The following is a 19626-nucleotide window of genomic DNA, read 5'->3' as shown; positions in this document are numbered from 1 at the left end:
GTCGATTATTCCCTTGAAATTGTAATTGCGATTATTAATTACGATTATCACAATTTACATTGAATGATGTTTATACCATTGTTTAATGCGACTGCATGCCGTATTTTTATATGAAAATAAACAAGCTGAAAACACTCGAACTGAAAAACTTTGTGATTTTCTATAGTATTGAGCCTCAAATGCCAACTATACATCGGATTGGTTTCTTCTTTAAATTATAAAAAAGTAAAAATATGAATTGTATTATAATGTTATACTAAAACTAAAATTAAAATAATGGGAAAAACCCTTAAGATAACATGTAGAAAGAAAAAAATGCATCTTAAGCATGCAGAATAACATAAGTGGAACAATTAATTGCCGCTTTGAACGATTACGTAATTGTGGCATCCATAATTGTAATCGCAATTAGAATTCGATTAGATTCTTGACTTTCTTACACTTTTTTGCATATTGAACTGTGACTTGTCTTTTCTTCCTAACACCTTTAATGCTAAATACCTTAGCTTACCTAAAACTTTTATACTATTCTTTTGCTGCCTTCAGGTGATGCAAGTCCAGATGTGACGAGTAGTCACAGTTGTACATGCTGAGTGAGAATAATGAGTTGCGTTACTACAGCTGGTTGATCAGGGCATGCTGGTGTCACTGTGAGATCATGTGACTAAGCGAGTGGCAGGAGCTGATAACATCTGCTGAATGAACATGTCTAGGGGCAGCAGTTGGTGACCTCAGGGCTAATAGGGTACCACTGGAGACAGGGACATGTTTTGTGTACCACCCCTACACACATCTACACATCAGTATGTAGAACATAAAGTCATCCGCACATTTTCTTTGATTAAGGCATAGACATACACTCTTATCTTTAAAGACTTGTCTTCCTATCTTTAAAAAAATCAGACATGGTCATAAAATTCAAGCAGTGTGTATTGTAAATAATGGCATCCAGTGTACTTTGTATCTTCTATTACTATATTTAGCCTAAATGTTCCAGTGTTTTACTTAGATGGCATAATATATTATTTAGGAATGTTCCTTCATGACGTCTTGATTATAAGAGCAATTGGAAATGGCCCACGGAGTTTTGATCACGCATTTATGATCACATAACTTTAATTAACTTTGATCAAAAGTAACCGGAAAGACTTTTGTTACATATAAATGACATTTGTTTCAAATAAATGCTGTTCTTTTGAACTTTCTATTCATCAAACAATTCTGAAAAGTGTATAATGGTTTCCACAAAAATATTAAGGAGCACAACTGTTTTCAACATTGATAATAATAAATGTTTCACCAAATCAGCATGTTTTGCAGGCCATTTTTGCAATATTTTTGATCAAATAAATGCAGCCTTGGTGAACATAAGAGACTTCTTTCAAAAACATTAAAAAGTCTCACTGACCCTAAACGTTTGAACTGTAGTGTACATTCATAGAATGTTCAGCTTTCAAAATCTAATATCATTGTAATATTTGCATGTTAAATTGCAATTGCACTTCTTTCTTGCATCTGTTTTTAAAATTATTTGGCATAACTGAACTTGAATAGCTTGCACTGGGCATTTGTAGTGCAGACTGTCTGTTGACTGGCGTCTGGATATTATGGAAGGGCATTTGTTATAATGTAACCTTTCCCCATAGGGAGCACTGTAACACTGTCCCGCTTTTGTAAGTGTGTCACATCATGCCACTGCCAAACTTCCTCAAGCCAGGTAAAGTAGGACAGGTCCCATGTGAAGAAATGTTTTGTCTTTGAGGACTAGTAACAGTAACCAGAGGAAAAAAATGCTGCAATATTTCCTCTTCCTTTAACCATAAGTCAGTAAAAATAAACTTTTTGTCTCTTTTGTTATAGTATGCTTGAGTGACAATAGATGGTGTTTCCTATCTCATTGTGCTGTACTCATGAGGTATTCCAGTTATCTTAAGTTGAGAGAATGCAGGAACCTGGAAATGAATAATACATTACAGGACCTTTTGAATTTATGTATAATAACAAATTAACTTTTTGACCATCATGACCCATCCCTTCTTTGAACAAAGAGCTATTCATTTACCTTATCCTATTAGACTGGCTTATTAAACCAAACAACAATCTTAAAAAACATTCAGGTCTTTCAGGGTAGATTTGTATTAGTGGCATAAAATATATATTAAATCAAATGTAAGCAAGGCATGCCTGAAATGCATATTATACAGGACTGTCATATTAATGAATCCAATTGTGGATGCTGTTGGCTAAGCTCAAGACATAACTTGTTTTCCACAGAACAAGCACTTTAATTCCTGCATCACTTTAGTTCATGTGAAGGTTTCATCCTTTTATCTGTGGAGAATTACGATTAATTTGAGTGTCTGTCAGTAACTACTGCACATAGCCTTCCAGTTTTTGTGAGTAAGGATATCAGAGTCTAAGGGTGTGGGACCGTAGAAGGCATTACATGTGCCTAATACGGACTTTAATAGATAACGGTACAGTCTTATTGTGTAGACTCTTGTCTTGTGCATTCATTCCTGTATGTTTTTATTGTGCAAATGCTTCTGATTCCGTTTGTTACTGTAAGAGTGTTGATTCGACAAATTGGAGGTTGGATTTGTTAATGAAGTGTCATAAACTTCATCCACTGAGTCAGATGTTTTCTGTTCTCTGATGCTGAGAAACTGGTGATGCACAAGGTGATGCTATGTTGTTGTGGTGTGATTGTTTTATAATATTTGTAGATTTATAACGGTTTTATTTATTTTGTTTTTGCAGTTATATGGTTTCAAAAATGTCCTCTAAAATGGTGGGCTCAAACAACCTGGCACATGCTAGGAGGATGGTACAGCAACTTAGAGTCGAGGCCAGTATTGAGAGGATAAAGGTATATTTTCTCTATTTTTTATTTTACATGACTAAATTAACCCTCTGAATTTACCTTCCATTGCTGTGAACAGATCTTTAAAAGCCATTTTATCCATTCTCCATCATGGATGATTACCATTGACCCTTTCCCCATTTTCTCTCCTCTAGTCCTCTTTATGTCTTTTTTTTATTTTCAAATTTATAACAAAATAGCAAACAAATAATTATACTTCCTAGTCAAATATGACTGGCCTTTTAGAAGTATCCTTAAAAAAAATATATCATAATTTCCATAAAAACATGCAGCACAACTGTTTAGTCTTTTATACGTTTAATCACTGATAATCGTCCTGTTATCATTTCCTTACCTTCAAGTTGTTCCAAACCTGTATTCATTTATTTCTTCTGCTGAACGCAAAAGAAGATATTTTCAAGAATGTGGGTAACCAAACAAGTTTCAGTATTTTTTTCACACTATAGAAGTCAATGGGTACCAGCAACTCTTCAAAATATAATCTTTTATGTTCAGTAAAAGAAAGAAACTCATACAGGTTTGGAACAATTTGAGGGTGAGTAAATGGTGACAGAATTTTCATTTTTGGGTGTAACTAGCCTAACTACCAAAAACCGCATATTCGCAAATGGCTGCAATATAACAAAGAGTGAAAAATTTAAGGGAGTCTGAATACTTTCCGTACCCACTGTATATAATATATATATTTTTTTTATATTTCACAATGTTACTGTTTTTTTTATCAAGTAAATGCAGCCTTGGTAAGCATGAGAGTTTTATTTTGAATACATTCAAAAAAATCCTAATGACCCCAAACTTTTGAAAAGGAACGTATACTATTGTTTTGAAATAAAAAGAAACCATAAGCTATGGTTTCTTTGAGATTGAATAATTCAAGCATCAAGGGGTTAAACAAATAAAACAAAAACATGCAAGAACATTTTCACATTCTGGCTTGTCTCATCCAGGTATCCAAGGCCTCTGCTGACCTCATGCGTTACTGTGGAGAAAACGCCAAATACGACCCCCTGCTCATGGGCATTCCTGCCTCAGAAAACCCCTTCAAGGACAAAAAGCCCTGCATTATATTGTAGTGTAACAAGCACTAATCTTATTTAATTACTTCTACTCAACTTTGCCTTAAGTCCAACTCTAGCTCCTTAGTATAACTTTGTGCCATGTCTTAACTGTATTTAGCTCTTACAGTATTTATTACTGTAAATAAACTCCAATCAGTACTAATTAATTGCCATTTTGGTAATGATTAGCATCGCATCTCATCTTTACCAGCATCACTTGTCTACTGTTTGGTTGTTTGGGCCAAACTGAAGTCATTCCGGGAAATTATCCAATAAATCAAGCTGTTTAGAAGTTTTAAAACAGTCTTAAGTTCCTTTTTCCACTGAATGATGCCTTAGTTACACTTTGTGCTTGAAATAGGGACGTAGCACATCACATTATGAAATGTTTGCAATTACATTACCTGATTAAATCTCACTTAACGTTTTGTTTAGATTTAAAGTGCCTTTTCCTTCTGATTTAAATATATCTTTCCTGTGTCAAGCACATTTGTAAAACAAAGACCACTGTTGTTTGATCTTTTCTATGAATTGAATGGATTTTTCCCAAAAAATGGCAGTCGTGAGACATTCATGGTCCAAGCATCCATATATTGATGCTGCAACGTCGGTTTTATTTTGGAGACTTTAGAGAAGTTATGCAGTATTTGAGGTTCACAACCAAATTCCTGTGACCTCAGTATCTCTGTGAAGAAAGAAGTTTCCTTTTGTTCTTTCTGGTGTTTTTTTTTCTGTTCTAATTTCTGTATTTTCGCAAGCCTTCATAACGTGTACTGTACCTTGAAAGAAAGATTTTATTAAAATTGTGAAACAATAAAACTAAGTGCATCGCATATGTTTGTGTTCTTGCAAAGTCTAACGTCAAATAGTTTGTACTATATTAGTGTATCATATGAAAATTTGTCATATGTAAAAGCTGATTTAAAAAATATATATTATTATATGTAAAAGTGCAACTTGGACATTCTGCAAAATATCTCAAATATCAATATATTGTGTTCCACAGAAGAAATAAAGTCATGTGGGTTTGTAATAATACGAAGGCAAGTAAATGATGACAGATATTTCATTTTTGGGTGAATTATCCCTTTATTACATGCAAAGGAATCAAAACAATGTTTGTTCCCCAAGGTTTAGGTGTTACATAGAAACCAAGTAAACTACTGTTCAAAAGTTTGGGGTTAATAAGATTATTTTTATATTTGATATTTATTATATTTTGAAAGAAGTTTCTTATGCTCACCAAGGCTGTATTTTTTTTTTAAATACAGTAAACAGTAATTCAACAATTTAAAATAGTTTTTTTTTTATTTGAATATATTTTAAATTGTAATTTATCGGTGTGATGGCAATTATGTGTAAATGTCTTTACTGTCATTTATGATCAGTTTAATGCATTCTTGCTGAATGAAAGAATTAAGTTATTTAAAAAACAACAACAATAGCAACAACTTTTGAACAGTAGTGTAAAAAGTAGTAGATGATGTTTAAAATTCTTCTAAGCCATTAAAGATGTGACAGAAACGATTGTTATTAAAGGATAATTAATGTGCCGTGGGCTGTATGTTACTCTGAGCTTTAGGAATGGTGCACTGTGATGTAAGTTGTGACAAAACAGCAGTTATATCACCTGGTCCTTGTTATACCTGCTGTCTAAAAATAATCTTTTTAAAGATGTCAGAAAACTGCCTACACAGAGCAGTTATCACCTACAAAATTGAGCGCTTAGCTGAATTTTGATCAGGATTACTTATGGTTCATCTACACAAACAGCTAAGCTACATTTTAAGTAACCCCTAACTGCCATGTTTTGCATTTAGCTTGTCTTTGGGAGATGCATTTTGTTTTCCTGACAAAGTACCTCGTTTTATTCTTGTTCATGTGACTGGTGTTTACCTGCCTTGCATCAGCCTAACAACATTCAAACCTTGCTTCATCACCTTTGTATAGGGAAGTGGTGGGTTACACAACTGATTTACTTGTATGTGGTATCTGGAAACCTGACCCAATATGTGCCAGTCATGTGATCGCAGCCACACTTTCTGAACACTTCCAGACATGTCCCTAGACACTTCCGTTCTCCAGCTGGGCTTGTATAATGGGTTACACATTCTTGCTACGCATTGACTTTTAACCTACATAGTATCAGTTTGTCAAACATAGCACAATTAAGAGCAACTTGATTTACGACAGCAAGTTTGACTGACGCAAGCGTACATTAAACTGAACTTGAGCAATTCATTTCAGCTGAAAAAGGAATCTGATGAATAGATGCAATGGTCACGCTAACTACAGCAGAACAAAAGAAAGGCTTGGATGGCTTTTGTTGGTCTGTAATAGGGAGTCACGAAGGCCACTGAGTCCAGCGTGACCCTGCTGATCTGAGAGGTGTATGGTGTTGTCAGGTCAGTTCTACTAGTCCACTCTGCTTTTCCAGAAACCTCTAACAGAGTAACCCACATGTTGTGTTCAAAAATACTTTTATTACAACACAAAATTAATTTTGCATTTGAATATAACAGTATAAAATGTTTTACATAAATACTTCTTTAAATTAAATGTAAATAATTTAAAGACCACAAAAGAACAATTAACTTATGTGTAAAAAAAAAAAAGTTCTTACAGGATACTGTGGTCGCTTTAAAATAATATATTTTCCAACATTAATAAGTACTAATAGTATACTATTCAAAAATGATAGCAAAAAATACAAAGAACAGGGCAGCCTCTTTTAAAAAATATCACCTCTGATATTGTGTTGCCTGAGAAATATTTCATCCTGTAATTAACTGAAGTGCTTTATGACACCTCACCAATAAACTATCTCACAAGATACTCAGGCGCTCACTTCCATTCACAATTAGCTTCATGTGATGTCCTCAAAAAGTCCCACAAGCAAAGCCAAAAACTGCTGAATCATCTCAGATTGCAAAAGGGTGCTCCTCCTCCAATTTATTCTGTAGCTTAGTCCCTAGTTCCTCCAGTCTGGACTATCAGTCCTTTTTGTGATCACCTTTTTTAGCTTTCATCATTTTTACTAGATATTTGTATCCATGTTTTCCCTTGTCTTTAGCTGTCCTCATCGTTCTGGAAGGTTAATAATGGGCACCCACTGATCCATACAGCGACTCTCTCTGCAGAAGCGGTTCACTTTTCCCATAGCTGTGTTCTTCCATGTGGATGCATGTGGAACCTGTGAACATCAGAAGAAGAGATGGGATTACATTCTGTTTGTGTTTGCTAAAACAGGTCCTGCTGAGTAACTTCAAAGCATTAAGCATCGTCCTTTACAGTCAGCCTTGTCTTTGGAAGGCACACATATGATTTTAAATATTTTTTGTGAATTTGGAATATATCAACATTTTATCAGCCATCATCACCCTGATCTCTGCATATCACTATTGGCCATTAATATGTCTGACACCTTGATTTCCCAAACCATAAATAACGTCCTCTTTTTCCTGCACATGCCCTGACCAGGATTTCTAAATCGAACTATTTAGAAATCCCAGCCAGGACATGTCCAGGAAAAAGAGGACCTGCGACGAGTATGAATAAAAGTGAAGTCAAACTGCAGTATATGGCCATGAATTCATTTGATTCCAATGGAGCAAATTATATGCAAATAGAAGCATGGAACATTAAGAGAAGAAACTCCTATTTGCATAAGAATAAGAACAGAGCAGGATGTGCATGTGGGTGTCATGCACTGGCAGTTACACTGGGACATGTCCTACTTACTAAAAGACATGGCTCACGTGCTGGTTACTGGCCTGTTTTAGCTTTGGATTCATATTTAGATTCTAATCACAGCTAGAATGAATTGTTAACACTTACAGTGACCAGGGTGCAGTGCAGATCCATCTGCTCGCTGCCGTGTATGCCGGCGCCCCCGAGGATGTGCGCGAGGCGACGCGTGTTGTTCACACGCAGAATGTTGATGTCGTTCTCACAGCAGAAAGCCTGAATGAGAGTGAAGTGAATCTGAAGCGCCACATCCTTCACATCATCGTCGTCCGTGGCCAGGATGCACAGCACCACGTTATCAGGGTCCCTAAATAGAAGAGTTGAGATTTGAGTTCGTTTCACTGCACCTGTTGCAATGACATTGAAAACCAATAACACTGGAAGCCTCTAAAGTAAACTTACATATTGAGTGACTGTGCAGCCTCGTAGACCCCAACTGTAATACATCCCTGCGGTAACGCGGAGCGCAGGACCTCCTCCAGAGCTTTAATCACAGAATCCACCCTGTAAAAAACACAATTTGGATGAATAATCAAGTAATAAAACATTAATAAAGTCCAGAACATTGAAGGTTTTTGGATGGCAACGGCTCGTGCAGATTTAAACGGCGGCGGTTGAAAACTATGACAGTAATTCATGTTTTAAGTAAGTAATTAAGTACAGTAAGTAATGTTTAAATGTTTGAGTGAGTAATTTGCCTACGTTCGTCTTACATAAGCCGATAAAATATAAGCAAAACTTATTTTGCAAAAACTTTATAGACCTTAGACCGACAAAAGGTCTCGTGAGCCGATCTTGTGCAGCCGACAGTTTGGCCGGTACGTGTTTGTTCCACAATAAACAGAAATATTACTATATATTTCAAAAATCACTGTTTTTTTCCGGATTCGCACATTATTAATCACTTATTGGTAAAATTACTATAATAATGTTATATGGCTTAATCGCCGAATAAAATTAGAATATTTACCTTTCAACTGAGTAATCTCCATTAAGTTCCTCAAATGTCATGTTGCACGTAAAATCCAGCACGGACTTGAATAACTTTCCTTTGAAAACAAGAGTAAATCCACAAGTGTTCTCCTAGGTCTTCTTTCTCTGACTGTCACCGGGTAAATCTGACGTTACGAGGAGTTACATTAGATTTAATTTCCCCGAGAGCTGTAAAGAGAGCAATATCTGCATAATAATCCTTATTGGACACATGCAAATCAAGATAAGTAAAAACATTTTGATTGGCTATCACTCTGTACTCGCAAAAGTCGGCCATTCTCATTCGTCCGTCTAAGAGGGGCAGGGCGTAGCCAGTCACGTTGGGTGACGTTGTTTTTAACCTTGTTAGCAAACTTTGCAGTGACATGTCAGAGCAAAGGGAAGCAGGGGATTTACCCAACTGAGATTCAACCACAATAATTATGTAACATGTAAAATAAATAATACAATTATACATAAATGCATAAACACCCTTCACATCTGATTAAAAAAGCATTTGAAACACACAAGCGAAATCGTGTTAGTGGATCATCAGTATGGACATTTCTGAGGTTTTCTGTGGGTAATGACATGATGCAAACCGTTGTTTTCTGTGCTTTAAAGGGGTCATATGATGCTGCTAAAAAGAACATTATTTGGTGTATTTGGTGTAATGAAATGTGTTTATGCGGCTTAAGGTTAAAAAACACGTGATTTTCCACATACTGTATATTATTGTTTCTCCTCTATGCCCTGCCTTTCTGAAATGTGTCGATTTTTACAAAGCTCAACGTTCTGAAAAGCGAGGTGTGCTCTGATTGGCCAGCTATCCAGTGCTTTGTGATTGGCCGAATAGGGAAATGTTACAACCCTTACCATATTGTGACGCACCTGTCCCAGTGCCATGAGACAAAACCAATAAAACCCATTACAAACGAGGAATTTGTTGCATCTAATGGGGACATAATTACTGATTATAATGACTTATACTGTATTTTTAAGTGTTGCGTTGTGTAAACATAAAACCATGTCTGCACTTGTGATCGGAGAAACGACAAACAACAAGCGCTACTCTACACTGCTCAAAACTCGCGTTTGAATCGTCAGTGGTAAATCCTTTAAATATGAAAAAACTTACTTACAGTCTGTGAGTCAGAAGCGCCAGACTGTCCTTGCAAAGATGGAGCTGCCCCACTTTATAGAAACAGCCTTTGTGCACAGAATTGTAGGCTACTCTGCAGGTTCTGGAAACAGTCCTCCGTAAAATGCGTTGCTCACATCTGAATATTTGGGTTGAACTGTTCTGGAACAGTGTTGTAAATACAACTTAACCACTGATTTCTAGTTGTGTCCTCTTTTGGAAGGCCAAGCAAAGTAGTTTCACTTTCACAACAAAACACACAGCGTCACACACAGCGGGCTTGAGAACGGCACGGTCGGCGGATTGAACGTAGGAGCGTCAGGCGGGCTTGAGGCAACCACATGTGATGACCCCGGGCTGGACTCCGCTTCGTCCACGGTGAAAGCCGATCCGGCGATCCACAGCGTGAAGTTGATGTATTTCCTCAGCGACCAGCACGGATCAGCTCCAGGCATGACGAAGCGGATATCGTCCTCTTTTGGAAGGTCGAACAAAGTAGTTTCACTTTCACAACGACACACACAGCGTCTTCACGACATGGCGGCGGCGGCAATAACAATACTACAGCGAGAATAAAAGTTACGCCTTCTTTCTTTGCCTGAACACTTGGGCGGCGTTTTGCAAATCTTCCCACACAGTGACGTAGACATGTGGGGGTGTGTTTAAACGAGGTGTTTTAGGAGGGCGTGGACAAGTCTTAACTTTTATAAAGAATATCCCTTTGGGTTTGAGACTTTAGTCTTTGCAACTTTGAGGATCTTATCTATGCACGAATAGCTTGTAATATTCCAAAGAGAAAGGAAAATTTGAAATTGCATCATATGATCCCTTTAAGCCCTTTGCTACAATTTCTGTTTGCTGTCATCACTAACTCAACAGTGACACCCTGAGGACAAATTAACACATTGCTCCAGTATTTACTTTAGTGCTTCTAATTAAGGTATAAAACAGTCTTGCCAAAATCTCCTACCAAATCTTCTGATTTGAAAAGATAAACCTGATATTTTTTTGTTTGTATAGAACAATCAAGTACATAAAACATTGAGGCGCAATAAAGACCAAATCATAAAGTGAAGTGTGTCAACATGATTCCAGACCAGTAGGACAGGACTTTCTGAGGTACATTTAATTCATGATAAATGATATCAGTGAAGTCTGAAATTTTATGAACGTAACACAATAATGTTAGTAATTTTTTGTACTGTTTGTTTGCTGGGCAGTCAACGGGCCTGTATCCCTAAAAAGGGCAAGATCATAAAGAGACATCAGAAAAATTATTTATTGCCATTTTCCATCTTATTAGGGCACAAATAATACAATTTCATGATACTTTAAAAAAAAAATTTAAACGTGAATTTTATTTTTAATTTTTATTTTATATCCCCCAAAATACGTTGTCCCTTTTGGGGTATAAATGTATTTTAAACTATTTTGAAACATTTTATTCACTCATAACTTAAATTTCTCTTTAACAATAAGCGTAATGTATATTTATGAATATCTTAACCTGCTGTATCTTATTTGATGCACAAACTTCTAGAGCCTATTATCAACATGATCAAAACTTTGCTGATAAACCTGTTGTACACAATCTGCTTCATGCCTTCTGACGTCTGGTTGATACAGTGCATCCGGAAAGTATTCACAGCGCTTCACTTTTTCCACATTTTATGTTACAGCCTTATTCCAAAATGGATTAAATTCATTATTTTCCTCAAAATTTTACAAACAATACCCCATAATGACAACGTGAAAGAAGTTTGTTTGAAATCTTTCCAAATTTATTTAAAAATAAAAAACGGAAAAATCACATGTACATAAGTATTCACAGCCTTTGCTAAGTACTTGTAGCTCATGCTTTTTGTCAAGTAAAGTTGTTGTGAAATCTTACTGCCAGACTCTGTACATTCCTTCTACTATAGAAAGTGTTGACACAAACTGCCTGGAAAAATCCATGTATTGTTGACCTTAAACTAAATGAAATATAGCTAGCCAAATGATTAATCAATAAATTATTAATTATAAATTTTCATTTAAGATTATTAAGTATTGAACTGATTTTCTAAAACAGCCCACAAAGTAAGACTATAGACCACAGAGTCTGTATGTGAAAAAAATCTCGATAAGGGCAACGTATACCCTGAGATACAAACGCTTACACTGAATCGTCAATGAACTGGCTTTAGCTGGAAAAATGACTCTGTTATTGTCTTCTTCCATTATTGACAAACTATTTTCCTGTTTGACACTGTAAAGCTGCTTTGACACAACCAGTATTGAATAAAGCGCTATACAAATAAAGGTGACTTGACTTGACATTCATAGACAGAAAGATTATGAAAAATTTAATAAAACCTAAATTAAAATGAATTTCATACATAAACATATTTAAACATAAACATAAGCTAACACTTAAAAACGTATGCATGCAAGTTTCCTCAAAATATTGTAAATATGTGAAGTACATCAACTTTTGTTTGAGGGTGAGTAGATTTCCCACTATAGGTGACCATTTTATTTTAAATGTGAGCTAAACAAAGAACGTATAAAATCACCAGATCTAAATGAGACTTTTCACTGCCTCTCCTCACAGCCTCTCAAATGTTTGTATCCCCACCTTTTTAAGGCTAAATAAAATATCATTTTTTGTGATAAATATCATTGTCAAGTGTAAAAAAAAAGTTGTGTTGTTAAGTTGTGTGTGTTTTTTCAATAAAACAATTGCAGAGAACTGCTGAGAATATCTGGTTGACCCCTGCAATTTTGCAATTTAACAGCAGATGGCGTTAAAACCTAACCAAATGAATAGATAACGCTTGAGCATTGTCGGAGTGAAGAGAATCGGGAGCTATGAAGGTCTTTAACATGCATTTTAGTCTGACTGAATTAATTTCGTCTGAATGTATTTAATTCAGGTTGCCCAGCATGATTAATAAACACTGATGTGACATCAGACATGAAATCTCATGAATTGAGTAATACTGTATGCCAAAAAGAAAAAAGAAAAGAGATTGCGCTACCAAATGTATCAAATTATCTAATAATTTGTGTAACTATATCTATAATTAATATAACTAATATAACCAATAATTAATAAACTAGTAGCCTAATTAATAATGTGTGCACTTTGCCAGGCATGATTTAGTATTTTATTTTTATACAAATAATGTCTCATGTGAAGGGGTTTTCTATGTAATATTTATCTTAACAGAGTATACAGCTATGAACCTTATTTAGAAATGAGTTATTATATTTACATGTTATTGTTTATTGTAATTACAATCGCATTTCAGAAATGAAATCAAATGTATTTGTAGCATTGCTGACATAATTTGTAATTATTTTACTTAGTCATTCACTGTCACATAATTATACACACACTATAGTTTGTAGGTCCCGTCTTGACAGCTGTCAGAGTAGAGTTTATATGTGACCCTGGACCACAAAACCAGTCATAAGGGTTAATATTTTGAAATTGAGATCTATAAATCATCTGAAAGCTGAATAAATAAGCTTTCCATTGATGTATGGTTTGTTAGGATAGGACAATATTTGGCCGAGATACAACTATTTGAAAATCTGGAATCAGAGGGTGCAAAAAAATCAAAATACTGAGAAAATCGCCTTTAAAGTTGTCCAAATGAAGTTCTTAGCAATGCATATTACTAATCAAAAATTAAGTTTTGATATATGTACAGTAAGAAATGTACAAAATATCTTCAACATGATCTTTACTTAATATCCTAATGATCTTTGGCATAAAAGAAAAATAGATAATTTTGACCCATACAGTGTTTTTTTTGGCTATTGCTAAAATATACCCAAGCGACTTAAGTGCTTTGTGGTCCAGAGTCACATATTTGTTTTAGTCATTCAGATGTTAAAGCACCTTAACATTTGAATCAAAGCATCTGACAACAAACAACTGTAGTTTTTTATAGTCAAGTATATTTATGTTTCTGTGTGAATAACCCATTTTCTTTCTTCATCAGTGTATTTTAGCCTGAACTTTTATTACAGCTATATCTGTAATTAAAACCCCTGTTGAAGTGATAAAGCAAAAGAGTACAGTGGCATTTGAAATGACCTGTGCTATAGTTTGATAAAACGGAGGAGATATTATTTCAGTACAATTTTTCAGTTTTCATTTTCATTAATAATACCATTTATTGTATTACCACATTTATTCAGACACATTGGTTACAGAGATGCTTAATTGTTTCTCCTGGGTTTTTAAAGAATATAGTGAACAGACATATGTGTCAGATCAAGTTTAAATTTACTTAAGTGTTCATAATAATGTGTTTTACATCGTGTTGTCATCATGATGATTCCGGAGGTAGATGGAGCTCGAGTGAAGATGGCGATGAATCCTTGTCAAACACAGTGAATGTACAGAATGTGACAGACAATACTGATATCCACTGATAGAAACAGCAAAAACAACAAGCCAACTGCTGAGTATGATACAGTGTGAGACTGATAAATGTGGCCACTGAATAATGCCATCTAAGTTATGTCTTTGTAATGGACTGATTGCTCAACTAATCACCAGCTCACCCGGCACCACACTCTTTAATATAGAGACAGTCATATTTCCTCTAAGATTAGTATAGACACAGGCTGACACACTGCTCTGCTCAAGGTATTTGGCCAGCATAATTCATTCATAATGCCACAATGCACCCCATCTATCATTTTATTTCCTTTCCCCTGTCAGTTGTGTCCCTCTCCAATTCACATCTAGGCTCCTGGCTCTTTATTGAGGGGGGTGTGGGCCGAAAGTGCATGTGTGTGTGTGTGTGGGCATGTGTGCTTGTTTTGGTAGCAGTGGTAGAGTTGTTGGACAAGGTTGGGAGGTCAGCACTGTTTTGCCTGCTGATGTATTAGCTGCATATGCAAGCGATAAATTACCAACCGAAGGGAGTCAATTATCCATCCCTTGAAGAAACAAGGGCTTGGTGCTCCAGTGGCCTTAGGGTCCTTTTTCCAATTGAGAGGACGATGCCTGGCAGTGTAGAAAAAGGGGAAGTCATAGAGAAGAGGAGGAGCCTGGTGAAGATTAAGCTGGGAAATGATGTGTGTCATTATCCCCACTTTGCATGTTTTTAAACGTTCATTACCAAGCGACTTCTGAAAATGGGAGAATTGTGATTGGCACATGTGAGATCTGCAATAATCACTTGAGAATTGGCATCCATTCGCCTCTTAAAAGGTCTATGTTCTCCTCAAACGGCTTACAACAATTTACAAGATGTCCCCAGTTCGACTACTGTACCTATTAGGTCAATCTGGATATCAGAACACGTGGGCTCAAGTCCCATGCCACTGCACTTTGTCATTTTCCACCACCATTGATTTCTAAGAGCTTTTTTTCCTTTTCTTTTCTGAAAAAAAGGAGGGTGGGGGATGTCCCGTAACTGTGTGACACTACTTTGAGCACCTGCCAGAGCAAGTGGCCTCAGCGCTGACTGACATGGGTGACACTTAGGGAAATTAGGTCATTAGCTGGAATTACAGAGGGTTTTGATAGCTCAGTAATGGGTTTTAATGATAGAATTTAACATACAGCGCAACTAGGGACAGACAGCAAAAACAGGCAGACAGGTCATTTAATAAAGAGAGGGAGAGAGACCTCACCCTGTGGAGCGTGTCTGAGAACAGGGACTGTGTGTGTTGAGGTGGGAGTCTAAAAATAAAATGTGCTCTTGCACTGAGCTCTGAATCCGAAAACTCTGGGAAACAGGAGATTCTGAAAAAGGCTACTGGCCTATTTCATTCATCGGTCTTCTTCAATGTTCCAAAACTTAAACACAAAATCTCTTAAGATTTCTCTTAAGATATTCTCCAAATTGAGAATAATTTGCAAGTGTGGTTTTCATTTTCATTGTTATGTAGGATCATGTTGGCATGCGTTTTGACCATATGGATATGCTTATGACTTGTGTCCAAGTATTGTTAGGGTGTTAGAGCAGTGATTAAGTTCTATTGTTCCTTAAAACAAAGGTCTTATTTACATATAATTTGCATAACAATATACAAGTTTAGTGATGCTATGAGCTTACAAAGTGATGTCACATTTAAATGCCAAGCCATCTATGAAAACACAATGTATTTTGAGTCTTATCAACAGTTTTTTAGGAAAAAGGATGCTGCAATACTTGACCTTAGAAAGATAGCCTAAAGCTTTTCCCCCCAGTTGTTAGCTTGTAAGGTTAATTTTACTGACCCCAAACTTCGGAACGGTAGTGTAGATTGTTACAAAAAATATATATTTTGAATAAATACTGTTCATTTTTTACTTTTTCTTAATCAAAGAATCTGTTTCTAACACTGATAATAAATCAGCATATTAGAATAATTTCTGAAGGATCATGTGACACTGAAGACTGGAGTAATGGCTGATGAAAATTCAGACTTGTCACCATGGGAATAAGTATATTAAAATAGAAAACTGTTATTTTAAATTGTAATAATATTTCACAACATTATTGTTTTTACTGTATTTTTGATCAAATTAATGCAGCCTTGATGAGCATAAGAGCCTTCTTAAAAAACATTAAAAAAATCTCACTGATCCCAAACTTCTGCATGTATGTGTATATACATTTTATACAATACAGATTGTGTCAGTTCAGATCAATAACTGTGAAGTTAATCAATCAGCTATAAGCAGTTCTAATAAAGACAGCAATGTCATATTCAACCCAAGTCCGTTCAATTTTGAATCAGTTCAGTTCAATACCAGTGTCAATGTTGCGAGATGCGATTCAGCTGTAAAGCAGCAAACCATAGTGCCATCACCCAGCTTAAAGGGTTAGTTCACCCAAAAATGAAAATTAGGCTGTGTTTTACTCACCCCCGATGCATCCTAGGTGTATATGACTTTCTTCTTTCAGACGAATCCAGTCGGAGTTATATAAAAAATGGTCTTTGATCTTTCAAGCTCTATCGTTGCACTCAGCGGGTGTTGCATTGCTTCTGTCCAAAAGACATGAAATAAAAAGCACCCTTCCATAAAAAAAGTGTCTCACATGAACAAAGGCCTCCTGTAGCGAATCGATGTGTTTTTGTAAGAAAAATATCCATATTCAAAACGTAATAATCACTTGAATCTAGCTTGCGCTCACTGTTGTAAAACGGAAGCAGTTCCGGGGGAATTACGTATGAGGTCAGCTTTGCGCATGCGCCGCTCAAAAGTGACGCACGCGGAGAGATCGAAACAAAACAACGGTCACTAATTAGAAGTACAAAACAAGGATTTGTAAAGAAGAATGTCGGAGGATTTCGATATAAGCCAAGAGGAGACTTGTTTTCCTTTGCTAAAGTAAGGAAACTTTGCTTCTTTTGATCCTGTAAACAAACGTTGGTTTTCACGAGACTCACCGGCGCAACGCTGACCTCATACATCATGCTCCCGGAACTGCTTCTGTGTACAACTGCTGGCGCAAGCTAGATTCAAGTGATTATTACGTTTTAAATATGGATATTTTTCTTACAAAAACGCATCGATTCGCTACAAGAGGCCTTTGTTCACCCCCCGGAGCCGTGTGAGACACTTTTTTATGGAAAGGTGCTTTTTATTTCACGTCTTTTGGACAGAAGCAATGCAACACCCGCTGAGTGCAACGATAGAGCTTGAAAGATCAAAGACAATTTTTAATATAACTCTGACTGGATTCGTCTGAAAGAAGAAAGTCATATACACCTAGGATGCATCGGGGTTGAGTAAAACACAGGCTAATTTTCATTTTTGGGTGAACTAACCCTTTAATTGAGCTGAAGTTTTATTCTCATTTCATGGTGTCAGTCAATGGCGGTCATCGATAATTAAGAAGTTAATTGTCATTTAGACCCCAAATAAGCAAGCCAGATATGTGGCCACCAGCTACTTACTAAGTACTACAGAGCATCTCGTGCTCATGGACTTCACCAGATTTGATTTGACAGTTTTTGCTGTGCGATGTTACTTCACTTTTTCACCAAGGCACTTGGTTACACTTGGTCACTCTTCCACCTAGTGACATGTGGTTACACATGGTTTGCCACTGCATAGACAATTAGTTGTTCTTCCTGTCTCCCTGTAGCACAATAATTATAATATTTTACAATATCATTGTTTTTATTATATTTTTGATCAAATAACTGCATCCTTACTGAGACTTTTTTCATAAACATTGAAAATCGTACTGACTAAAAACCTTTGAACGGTAACATATTTGTTTCTACAGTCTACAATCACACACTGGCATTAGATCAAGGGTTTGAATGAATATGTTAGAAGTGAAGTGTAATTTCTGCATAACATAATTGTTTACATAATTGTAATAAAACATCATAAATATTGCAGACATGACTGTTTTGTACAGTTTTCCTGAATCTGCTATTGGTCTCTCACGCATTTTGTAGAGCCAGTGTCGTGGAGTCAGAGCATCCTTTTCAGTGCCACAATATGTTGATACTTTTCAGGGGGAAACAACTGAATGGCTTATGGGTATTAAGCTGAAAAAGCATTTTTATAACAACAACAAATACACAAATAGGCTTAGCACCTTATTACACCTTATTAATTAAAAAAAAAGAATGTTCATAATTTATCTTCAGCTTATGACACCTGACAGTATGACCTGTCCAATTAAAAGTTAAAAGACAAGATTGAGGGTCCTTTCTTTGGCACAAAACCCAATTAAAGGTTTGTAAATACCAGAAGAGACATAATTTTCCTCATCCATGGTTTGTCTGATTCTCAGATCGGCAGTAAGTTTAGAGACAGCTGGACTCAGAACAGATCCAGTCACTAAGCTGTGGAGAACAGACTGTAATGGTTTGTTGAGCTGCTGAGGCCTGTAGCAGCCATATTTCAGAGAGTATCGATCAGACTCTGCCTATCGCCCCCAGCCCTCCCTCCTCTCTGTCCTTGATCCTGTAAAGTAATAACTGAACTCGTGTCAGGGAGGTAATTATCATTGATCTGCTTGAAAAGGTGACAAATTTTGTTGTCGCAACAATGCGTGATTCATGCTTGAGCGTTGGACTAACAGTGAGGGTGCCATGACTAAACAGCCTCCTCCAGCTAATATAAGCAATGTAACCTTTATCTAGCTGAGAAATGAGAGAGCTGATCTTCTGACTGGACCCTCAGCTAAAGACAGCTGTAAACATTTCTTTCTTGAGCTGTCTATGTAAGCTCGAGGAATGATGAGCATCAAATCACCTTTATGGCTCCTGAGAAACTTTTCTCCCTCTCTGAACATTGATCGATCAGGGTTTTCTGGCTTCCTCAACACTGAAACTGCAGTTGAGAGCCTGTAGATTATTGCAGGATGGCTCCGATGACAGTTCACAACAGAATAACTTTGTATCATTGACACAACAAAAACAAAAAAATTGGCAGCCTCTCTTCTACAAAGTCTGATATAGAGTTCTCATCCTACTTAGCTTGTGGTCCCCACTGGCAAGAATGGAGCGGAAATCAGCCGGTATGGGGCCTCTGTGGAATTTTTGTGACTCCTCGTGCCTCAATCATGTTTTACCAAATCTTAGATTGTCTGATTCGGTCTGATATCCTACAGTCAGGTCATAACAAGTGAGTTGGACAAGGCAAGGGGCTGGAAGATTGCCACATTCATCATGAGACAAATGGATGGCATCAGTGGCTTGTAATGCTTACTGCCAGGGCTGAGGTTGGAGAGGCTGGAAAGACAAACTAAGCTTCAGATTCCTTTTAATGTCCTCTTGATTACATGCTATACTGGACACAGGCTGCAAAGATTAAAGTCTCTTCAAGATTTCATTTTATAGAATTAAAATTGTGTTAATTTTTC

At 36.4% G+C, this 19626-nt stretch overlaps 2 protein-coding genes across 2 annotated transcripts; one reads left to right on the top strand and one right to left on the bottom strand.

The window, feature by feature from the left end:
* The first annotated feature begins 2753 nt into the window (after positions 1-2753).
* LOC107551713 (guanine nucleotide-binding protein G(I)/G(S)/G(O) subunit gamma-12-like) lies at positions 2754-4764 on the top strand. Its single transcript, XM_016233430.1, has 2 exons — positions 2754-2869; positions 3832-4764. The coding sequence occupies exons 1-2, from the start codon at positions 2765-2767 to the stop codon at positions 3955-3957; spliced, it is 231 nt and encodes a 76-aa protein (XP_016088916.1). The 5' UTR covers positions 2754-2764; the 3' UTR covers positions 3958-4764.
* A 2026-nt stretch (positions 4765-6790) lies between these two features.
* gadd45aa (growth arrest and DNA-damage-inducible, alpha, a) lies at positions 6791-8828 on the bottom strand. Its single transcript, XM_016233429.1, has 4 exons — positions 8660-8828; positions 8092-8193; positions 7780-7996; positions 6791-7135 (listed from the first exon to the last, which is right to left on the bottom strand). Exons 1-4 carry the CDS (start codon positions 8698-8700, stop codon positions 7022-7024), a joined length of 474 nt encoding a protein of 157 aa, XP_016088915.1. The 5' UTR covers positions 8701-8828; the 3' UTR covers positions 6791-7021.
* Between the last annotated feature and the right edge of the window lie 10798 nt (positions 8829-19626).

Source organism: Sinocyclocheilus grahami, unplaced genomic scaffold (genome assembly GCF_001515645.1).
Source record: "Sinocyclocheilus grahami isolate Dianchi unplaced genomic scaffold, SAMN03320097.WGS_v1.1 scaffold430.1, whole genome shotgun sequence".
NCBI lineage: Eukaryota > Metazoa > Chordata > Actinopteri > Cypriniformes > Cyprinidae > Sinocyclocheilus > Sinocyclocheilus grahami.
This window is presented reverse-complemented; position numbering and strand designations above follow the sequence as displayed.